This window comes from Aquarana catesbeiana, linkage group LG04, assembly GCF_042186555.1.
Source record: "Aquarana catesbeiana isolate 2022-GZ linkage group LG04, ASM4218655v1, whole genome shotgun sequence".
NCBI classification, from domain to species: domain Eukaryota; kingdom Metazoa; phylum Chordata; class Amphibia; order Anura; family Ranidae; genus Aquarana; species Aquarana catesbeiana.
The window spans coordinates 57,783,677-57,794,170 of NC_133327.1; the positions used below are offsets into that span (position 1 = coordinate 57,783,677).

At 43.3% G+C, this 10,494-nt stretch overlaps 1 protein-coding gene across 1 annotated transcript in view; it reads left to right on the forward strand.

Moving 5' to 3' along the window:
- Window positions 1–9,679, forward strand: part of CDC5L (cell division cycle 5 like) — a 109,311-nt gene extending 99,632 nt beyond the window's left edge. The window contains exon 16 of the mRNA XM_073625236.1: window positions 8,938–9,679. Within this exon, the coding sequence (XP_073481337.1) occupies window positions 8,938–9,042 (105 nt within the window). The 3' untranslated portion in view covers window positions 9,043–9,679. The remainder of the gene's footprint in view (window positions 1–8,937) is intronic.
- Window positions 9,680–10,494: the final 815 nt, after the last annotated feature.

Here is a 10,494-nt window from a genome sequence, read left to right on the forward strand (position 1 = left end):
CATCTTGTCTTTATGGACCTTGCTTTCTGCACTGGTGCGCAGTCACGTTGGAGCTAGGAGTGGCCATCCCCAAACTGTTCCTACAAAGTTGGGAGCATAAAATTGACCAAAATGTCTTGGTATGCTGATGCCTTTAAGAGTTCCCTTCACTGGAACTAAGGGGTCAAGCCCTACCCCTGAAAAACAAGTCCCACACAATAATCCCCCCTCGCCCAAATGATTTAGACCAGTGCCTGACCTCACAAATGTGCTTCTGGAAGAATGGTGAAACATTCACATAGACACACTCCTAAACCTTGTGGACAGCCTTCCCAGAAGAGTTGAAGCTGTTACAGCTGCAAAGGACAGGCCAACTCAATATTGAACCCTACGGACTAAGACTGGGATGCCATTTAAAGTTCATGTGCGTGTAAAGGCAGGCATCCCAATATTTTTGGTAATCTAGTGCATATGTATGTGTATACAGTGGGGAAAATAATGAATTGATCCCCTGCAGATTTTGTTGAAGTCTGCCCACTTAAAAAAGAAATGAAGGGTCTATAATTTTTATCATAGGTGTATTTTAAATGATAGTGACAGAATATCAACCAAAAATCCAGAAAAAACACATGATGCAAATGTTATAAATTGAGTTGCCGTTCAGTAAGTAAAATTAAGTATTTGATCCCCACAGACTGGCTACAGTATGTGCTCACGTGGTACACAGATTAATTATTCTCCCCTCTATCCAAAAGTCGAAAACAAGTTTTTCACTTGGTTATACTTTAAGGACTTAGAAAAGATAGGTGGTAGGTTTATTTTAACAGTGAAAGTGAGAGAATAACACCAAATCCAGAAAAAAGTAATTCAAAAAAGTTATAAATTGATTTTCATTTTAATGAGTGAAATAAGTACTTGGCCTCTTCGCAAAACATGACTTGGTACTTGGTGGCAAAACCCTTGTTGGCAATTACAGAGGTCAGGTGTTACTTGTAGTTGGCCACCAGGTTTGCACACATCTCAGGAGGGGTTTTGTCCCACTCTTTGCAGATCTTCTCCAAGTCATTAAGGTTTCAAGGCTGACGTTTGGTAACTTGAACCTTTAACTTCCTCCACATTTTCTATGGGATTAAGGTCTGGAGACTGGCTAGGCCACTCCAGAACCTTAATGTGCTTCTCCTTGAGCCACTCCTTTGTTGCCTTGGCCGTGTGTTTTGTGTCCATGTCCTGCTGGAATACCCATCCATGACCCATTTTTAATGCTCTGGCTAAGGGAAGGAGGTTCTCACCCAAGATTTGACGGTACATGGGCCCCTCCATTGTCCCTTTCGATGCGGTGAAGTTGTCCTGTCCCCTTAGCAGAAAAACACCCCCGAAGGATAATGTTTCCACCTCCATGTTTGACTGTGGGGATTTCCATTCTTCTTTGGATATGGCTATGGCTAGTTCTGTCTCCCACTTCCGGTGTATCTTGGAGTTTGGGTTGTTGTCAGTAAAAAGTAATGAGTATATTTCTGAGATTAGGTGTCTCTGGGGTTCCGGGCTGTTGCAGATATGCTCGAAGGGGGTGAGGTCCCTACACCATTGAGTGAGTGGTTGTGTGTTTTGAAGAAAGTGTCTGATCTGGAGATATTTAAAAAAGGGTATGTTAAGTTCCGGGAGAGCTGCTGGGATTGCCGAGTAAGTTAGGAGCGTCCCATTTTGAAAGAACTGTCGGGCTCTAATCAATGGAGTACATGGGGATTCCCTTGGGCTATGTGCAAGAAGACCAGGCTGGAACTCAGGGTTTTGGGTCAGTGGTGTCCTAGGCCCAGGAGAAGAAGTCAAATTAAGATTTTTGCATGCCGATCTAAAGTTAAGCATAGTGGTGTCTATTAGCGGGTGGGTGGAGTACTCTTTTGGTATTGACTTCTGGGTGATCCAAGGTAGGTGGGCAACCGGTATTTGAGCAAAGGCATTTTCGATTTGTATCCAGTCTTTGGTGTGTGTGTGTGTGTGTGTGTATATGCCAGTCAACAATTCTCGTGAGCTGGCTCGCCCAGTAGTATTTGTGAATATCTGGGAGGCCTATCCCACCTTTCCGTTTTAGGGAGTGTCATTCTATTCCAGCTTAGTCTAGGGGGGTTTGAGGACCATAGGAAGGTTCTGCACATTCTTCTGTATGATGTGAAGAAAGAAGGGGGGAGTTTGATAGGGATGGCTTGTATGAGGTAGAGTAATCTGGGGAGGACATTCATCTTCAAGATGGCAGCTCTGCCAAACCACAAGAAGGGGCCTTTGTGCCAGTTTTGCAGGTCTCCCTGGATTTTCTGCAGGGTTGGCAAGAGGTTTATGGCATATAGTTCAGACAGTTTGGTAGGGAGTTTGGTGCCTAGGTACGTTAGTGCATGTGGTTCCCAGCTAAAGGGGAAGTTGTGTATTTGGGAGTGTGATATTGAGGGCTTTTGATTTGTCAAAGTTAATCTGCAGGTTGGATAGTTGTTTAAACAGGGCAAAGTCTTTAAGGAGGTTTGGAATAGTAGTATCGGGGTCTGAGAGGAATAATAGGATATCGTCTGCGTATGCAGCGAGTTTGTGTTTAATATGAATCCCTTTTATGTCAGGGTTTTCCCGTATCCTGCGAAGGAGGGGTTCCATGGTTAAAACAAAGATAAGTGGAGAAAGAGGGCAACCCTGGCGCGTACCATTGGCTATGGAGAAGGCGTCCGACAGTCGGCCATTGACTCTGATTCTGGCAGTAGGGGACGAGTATAAGGCAAGTATCATTTGGAGCAAGCGTGTGGGAAGTCCCAGAGTTTTTAATGTCGCTGACATGTAGTCCCAGGCCACCCTGTCAAATGCCTTCTCCGCATCCAAGGATAACAAGAATCCTTGGGAGGAAGTTGTCGTTAGCCAATCAATGGTGTATGTTTATGGCTTTTATGGTGTTATCCCTGGCTTCCCTACCGGGAATAAAACCGACTTGGTCCACAGAGACCAATCTGGAAAGTAAGGGAAGCAACCGTTTCGTCAGTATTTTGGCATACAGTTTTACGTCTACGTTGAGTAGGGATATAGGACAATAGTTAGATACTATTGTGGTGTCTTTGCCTGGTTTAGGGATCAGTGTGATGTGGGCCTCTAGGATGTCTTTGTTGGCTATGGGGGAGGAGCTAGGTTATTGAATGCTGTGACAAAGGTGGGAATAAGAATGTCAGAGAACGATTTGTAATAGTTGACTGTCAATCCATCAGGGCATGGGCTTTTTCCTGTTTTTAATTGTTTTAGTGCAGTCAGAGTTTCTTCAGTCGAAATTGGAAGGTCTAGGTCTAACGCCTCTTCCTCTGTAAGAGGCTGGGAGGTATATTTAGATAGGAAGTCATTGATAGTCTTGTTCCGGTCAAATAAAGGGTCGGTAGATTTCGATGTAGGTAGGTTGTACAGTTTGGAGAAGTAGCTGACAAACTGGTCTGTTATGGCTTCTGGAGTGACTAGGGTGTCGCCCGATGGGGCTCTGATGGTGTGTGCCGCTTTTTTAATTTGTAGGGCTTTAGCCCATAATTTGCCTGCTTTATTGCCAAATTCATAAAATAGTTTATGGCTAAGAGCATGTTTGCGTTTCAGTGTTTTTTGTAATTCTTCCAATAGCTCTTCCCTTGCTTTCAAAAGATCAGCATAGCATTCGGTGGCTAGTGAACGTTTGTGTTCAAAGGGATGTATCCGCGCGGATAGTTCCTCGATGCGGGCTTTCCTTAGTTTGTTTCTTCTGGCAGCTATGGATATAAATTCGCCTCTGATCACGCATTTATGTGCAGCCCAGATGACAGTGGGTGATGTGTTTTCCGAAACGTTTTCCGCAAAGTATTGGGAAAGGCATTTGGAGATATTGTGTGTGCTTTCTAGGTCCATCAGAAGGGAGTCATCTAGACGCCAGATGGCCGATTTACTGCGGGTCGACGGGAATGACAAAGTCATAGTTATTGGATGGTGGTCAGACAGTAGCATGGGCTCGATTGATGCCCCAGTAAGGAAGGTTAGGTCGTTTTGGGAGAGGAAGAAGTGGTCTAGTCTGGAATATTTGTTGTGTGGTGGGGAGAAGAAAGTGAAGTCTTTCACGTTCGGGTGTAGCGTGCGCCAAGTATCGTGAAGGGTTAAGTTGCTGAGTTGGGTTTTTATTGCGCGAAGGGCTCTGTAAGTCATGTATGAGGTCCCGTTAGAGGTATCTTGGGAGGGCGTCAAGGGAACGTTAAAATCTCCTCCTACAATAAGAGTACCCGACTGGAAAGCTGTAAGTTGTTGTAAGGTCTTACGGAAGAAAGGCACTTGTTGAGAGTTTGGGGCATAAAGGTTCGCAATGGTGATCAGTCTGTTCTGAAATGTTCCTTTGAGAAAGAGAAATCTACCTTGACTATCACATTGTACGTCGGTTATCTGGATAGGGCAGTTTTTGGAGATCAGGATAGATACCCCTTTAGATTTAGCTATATTGTTGGCAGTGTGGTAAACTGTTGGAAAGTTATGGTTGTGAAGCTTAGGTATATTGTCAGATCTGAAGTGTGTTTCCTGTATCAGGGCGATGTGTGCTTTGGTCTTTTGTTGTGTATAAAATAGTTGTGATCTTTTCTCCAGAGTATTGAGTCCTCGGATATTCAGTGAGTATAGTTTAAGTTTCAAGGGATTGGGAGCAGGTTTTGGGCTTGTTAAGGAAGGGTCGGTGTTGTCCGCCATAGTGGGTGGGTGGGTGGGGATAGTGGGGTAAGTGTATCAGAGAGGTATGTGTAGCCTAATGGTGTACAAAGACAGTACGTTAATTACTGCCTCTAGGGGGAGATCACTGAGGAGGAATGGACTCGTCAAACCTCCTCAAAATGGGGGTCGGATCGGGGAAGTACAGAGCGCAGTTGGTGTGTGCACGCCTGTTGGAATGCCCACACCGCGGTACGCCACTGTTTGGGGGTTGACCCAGACCACACTACAAAGAGTCTTCGGTGACTGGTTAGATGGCCCATCACCACAGGGAGTTCAGTTGCGTAAGGAGGAGGTATCACTCACTATAGTTTGTTGCGATAGGGAGTGTTCATTGTGTAGACGGATGGGGGAGGTATGTTGGACGCATATTATTTGTATCGGCTCAGTAATATTGACAGTTTGTCAATTCTGTGGTAGTGTAATGGTGTACATTCCTGCGATAAGGTCCCCATTGGGTTTGCAATGGGGACTCTATGTCAGGAAATAAGAGACATAACAGTATAGAGGGTGAAGACCCATTATCTAAGGTGAAGATATGAATCTTTGACTACATTTATATTTTATTATAACTCCTATGTAACTCCTATGATCTATTATAAAATTCAATCAGAAGCATACGTTAGTTAAGCAAGTTTGATACCTACTAGAAAAGTCTTTTTATCAGATGAGTAGAGTTCAGTGACTTGCTAACAGACCTCAGCAGTGCGTATAATCTGTGTCTAGCAGCATCTGGAGAGAGACATGTATCTAGAGTCATGTGTTCGCACAGCAACTTTCAGGGAGTCATTCATCACTCGTCTGTGAGAAGGAGGGCATCAGTGTCCAGTTGAGAGTGCAGGATGACAGCGCAGCTGAGCTGATGGTCATTTTTCTGTGTAAAAGGTAGTGTCTGAGAGGAGTCCTTGTGGATCTGAAATACAGTGCCATCATTATATTAATGTGGTGTAATCCAGGAGTATGTCAGAGCCGTGGGGACAGGGATCCAGCATGAGTGAGTGTTTGTCTTAGGGCTTTCAGTTGTGGTTGGTGTGCGGCTTTCAAAGTGTCCTGTCATTCATTGCCGGATTCTGAGGTGGAAGTGAGCTGTCGTGTGTTCTTCTCCAATTGGGCGCTGCTTGGATGCTGCAGTGTGTTATGGGAGTTGTAGTATTGGCCTGTATGCACGGTTTCTGAACGTTCCAAGCCTTAGGCAGTCTCTCACTAGGTGCAGTAAGCTGTAATCTGAACAAAATGACACACTGGCAGCGTGTACGGACACCATTTAGTTTGCTGTGTAAAAACTTGATATGAAAAGACATAAAGCAAAAAACAAAAAACCGATACGAGACTGAAAAATTGTCAAACTGGGTGGGGTGTAGACCAGAAGATGAGGAGGAACTTGGCAAAGTCATATTTTATGTAACTGTAACAGACTATGACTGTGAGTGGAGAGGCTTCCAACTGGGGATTAACGATCCCTCCGGGCTCTCCTGGTGCTGGGTGGAGTGGTGGGACTCGGGTCTCTTTGCGGGTAACGTGACTCTGTGTGATGTCTGGATCCTGAGGGGGACCGTCTCCTACGGTACCTGGTGTTTTGAGCATCCATCGGTTCCTCTCGTTGTTTCTCCATCCTGCTAACGGTGTTACGGAAGTTAGCATACCAGTTAGGGACCTCTACAAGCTGGATACCTAAGGTGTCGCAGAAGTGAGGGAGATCCTTTGGCACTTTGAGGAGTGCTGTGCGACCTTGTATGGTGGCAGAAAGACAGAAAGGAAACTTCCACTTGTAGTGTATTACTTTACTTTGCAGGATGTCCAGCAGGGGTTTCAGATCTCTGCGATGCTGCAGAGTGATGCCTGAGAGATCCTGGTATATCTGGATGTTTGCTGATTCGTAAGAGAGGTGGGGTCTGCTTCTAGCCTGACGTAGAATGTCTTCCTTAAGCTTGTAATCTATCAGGCAACAAACAATATCTCTGGGGGATCTGTGTCTCTGCCCCTAGGTCTCAAGGCTCGGTGGAATTTGCTCCATATCTATGGCAGATTGAGGTGGTCTGTGCAACAAATCATTAAAAAGTTTAGTGACTGCCGTGGGGATCTGGTCTCCTTCAATGGATTCTGGCATACCTCTGATCTGCAGGTTATGTCGTCTTCCCCTATTATCAAGGTATTCTATGTGGCGCTGTATATCCCTTAGCTGAGAGTGTGTGAGTCTGTCTTGTGGCCCTGCGGATGACCGTATCTTGTCTCTCTGTTACTCTTTCTACCACATGCACTCTGTCAATGCATGCATGTATGTCCAAACGGAGCTCTGAGATGGCTGCCGAGAGGGTGTCTTTTATATCTGCGGCAATGGTTCTCAGGTCTTGGTTACTTAGGTGGGGTTGAGGAGGGATATCCATCCCTTCATGGTTAGCTGTGGCTGGCAGAGAAGGGGCCGGAGGTGTGCCTGACATTGACGATCCAGTCAGAGGCGGAGAGGGTGCCTGTGAGTGTCTGTTACTGGAAGGCGCCATATTATCTCGGCGGCCCGGAACATCTCGTCATCGGTATATTCTGGCTCAGGTTACCGTTCTGCTTGTGGGGAGAGCGGGATCGGGATGCCGACACTTGTTTGGATGCGGTTCCCATGTCGTGTGTGAGGTTCAGTGGGATAACACCTCCGTTAGCTGGCAGAATGACCTTTTGGCGATGGGAGCTCTGGAATCAAGCGGCCATCTTCGAGCAGGGTCAAACCACGCCCCCCTTCTCCTCTGAATTATTCAGATGTTCATTTGCAAACTTCAGACTGGCCTGTACATGTACTTTCTTGTAGGCAGGAGGGCCTTGTGGGCGCTGCAGGATTTCAGTCCTTCACGGCATAGTGTGTTACCAGTTGTTTTCTTGGTGATTATGGTCCCAGCTGCCTTGAGATCATTTACAAGGTTCTCCCATGTAGTTCTGGGCTGATTCCTCGCTGTTCTTATGATCATTGAAACTCCACAAGGCGAGATCTTGCATGGAGCCCCAGACCGAGGGATGATTGACAGTTATTTTGTGTTTCTTCCGAATAATCGCACCAACTGTCATTCTCACCCCAAGCTGCTTTGAGATGGTCTTGTAGCCCATTTCAGCCTTGTGTAGGTCTACAATCTTGTCCCTGACATCCTTGGACAGCTTTTGGTCCTGGCCATGGTGGAGAGATTGGAATCTGATTGTTACTGTGGACAGGTGTCTTATATACAGGTAACAAGCTGAGCTTAGGAGCTTTAAAAGAGTTCTCCTAATCTCAACTCGTTAGCTGTGTTTCTGGATGTTTTTTTTGTTCTCTCTCTCATTGTTAAAATAAACCTACCATTAAAATTAGACTGATCATTTCTTTGTCAGTGGGCAAACATACAAAATCAGCAGGGGATCAAATACTTTTTTCCCTCACTGTACCTCTGTGCTTGCCGACAAGGGTTTCTCCCCCAAGTACTAAGTCATGTTTTGCTTGGGGGATCAAATACTTATTTTACTCGCTGAACTGCAACTCAATTTATAACATTTGTATCATGTGTTTTTCTTCTGGATTTTTGGTTGATATTCTGTCTCTATCATTTTAAATTACACCTATGATAAAAATAAATCTGCAGGGGATCAAATAATCTTCCCCACTGTATATAGTGTGTGTGTGTATATGTATGTATATGTGTATATATATATATATATATATATATATATATATATATATATATATATATATATATATATATATATATATATATATATATATATATATATTTATTTAGGTTCTTTATTACAGGAAGGACGTGATAGTTATACCATTCTGCAATAAAACAACCTTACAAGCCTGTTAATAGTCCTATTTAGAATGTGCATATTCACAGCTTGGGGTACATTATTGGCACTGTGCCATGAACTCCTGCGTGGGAGTTGCTTTATTCTACACTGGCCGATCAAGATGGCCAAAGACCTGGAATCCTTGGAGAAGATGACAGCGAGAGACCTTGCGAACATCAGATCTCTGAAGTAGAGATGAATATTTGCGGACTTCAGCTTTAATGAAACTTGCAGATTAAAAAAATCATGCAAATGGATTTTGAAATTACAGCAATTTGGTATTTTTCATATATAATATGAAAAATTAATTTTTATTTCAGTCTATTTTATTAGTGCAAGTGTTTGTTGCAGAGAGGTACAAATTGTGTTACTATGTTATAAATGAATTCAGTTTAAAATGAATGTTTAATTTTTTTTTTTTTTTTTTAGTTTCTAAAAGAAGATGTTCAGCGGCAAGAGGAGAGAGAAAGGGAACTACAGCAAAGATTTGCAGAACTCCTGCTTGAGAAGGAAGGCTCTGTATCCAAATACTAGCCGCATAAGTTTTAGCCAGACGTTGGCCCTTTTTTTTGCATGTACAGCTCCTGCTACCTGTGATCAGTAAAGGCCGGAACCACATCCCACTGCTACAGTGTGTCTCTACTGTGTCCTGAAGACTGTTCTGTATTGTGTGGGGAGCCATGCTTTAATAACCCATAAAAGCCTAAACCCGTTTTATTTGCCGTCAACTGATCAGACATATTTGGTTTAAAGACTGTCCCTGAAATGAAAAAAACAGAGAACATTTATTTTGTTATATGAATAAAGTGAAACAATCAGCGCTACCTGATATCCTAAAACACAAACAAACTAAATCAGTGACCTGTATACTCAAACATACATAAATCTCAATAATATTTAATGTAATGTTAATGAAAATAATTAAATATAAAATAGCTGCTGTACCACCATCAGTTATTCACTACATCAAACAAATTGATAATTGTATATATAAATGGTGCAGCGCTATTCTCATACAATGTATCATACTAAAAGAATCTGTGATTTGATAAAACAAAATTACACTAAATTAACCTAATCAAAGTCTTTGTAATGTGTATTACAATCCACCGCTGTGCTCCTCAACAATCTTCTCATATAAAGCAAGCGTTTCCACCACCAGGTGAATTTGTGCTCTCACTCCTATTAATCACAGGCTTATCTTTGTTACAACTCCAGCCAATCCCTCAGGGATTGATATCTCCTCTCTCCTCCTTGGATATGGTTTTCCTCTCTCAAAAGCTTTTCACGTGGACCACATGAAACAGGCAACTGCATAGTGCTCTCTGTATAAATTAAAATACCCCCATAACATTATACTTACAAGAAGTTAAATAAAAAACAGCATTTCTTAATATCTGGCTCGTGAGCTCACCACGCCACTCAGGCTCAGTGATCACGGAACGATTCAGGGCTGGGCTCCTCCCTCTTATATGCGTGTCGCCAAAAGGATGGCTTCTTCAGTAGGATCTACTACTGAAGAAGCTATCCTATTAGCGTCATGCTTATAGGAGGGAGAAGACCTGCCCTGAATAGTTACGTGACCACTGAGCGCCTGAGTGGTGTGGTGAGCTCACGAGCCAGATATTAAGAAATGCTGTTTTTTATTTAACTTCTTGTAAGTGCAATTTTATGGGGGTATTTTAATTTATACAGAGAGCACTATGCAGTTGCCTTTCTATTTCATGTGGTCCATGTAAAAAGCTTTTGAGAAAGGAAAACCATATCCAAGGAGGAGAGAGGAGATATCAATCCCTGAGGGATTGGCTGGAGTTGTAAGAAAGATAAGCCTAGGAGTGAGAGCACAATTCACCTGGTGGTGGAAACGCTTGCTTTATATGAGAAGATTGTTGAGGAGCACAGTGGTAGTAGAAAGAATTTGGTTATATGTTTATTTTATTGTAATTTTCATTTTTGTTTCATCAAATCACAGATTCATTTAGTGTG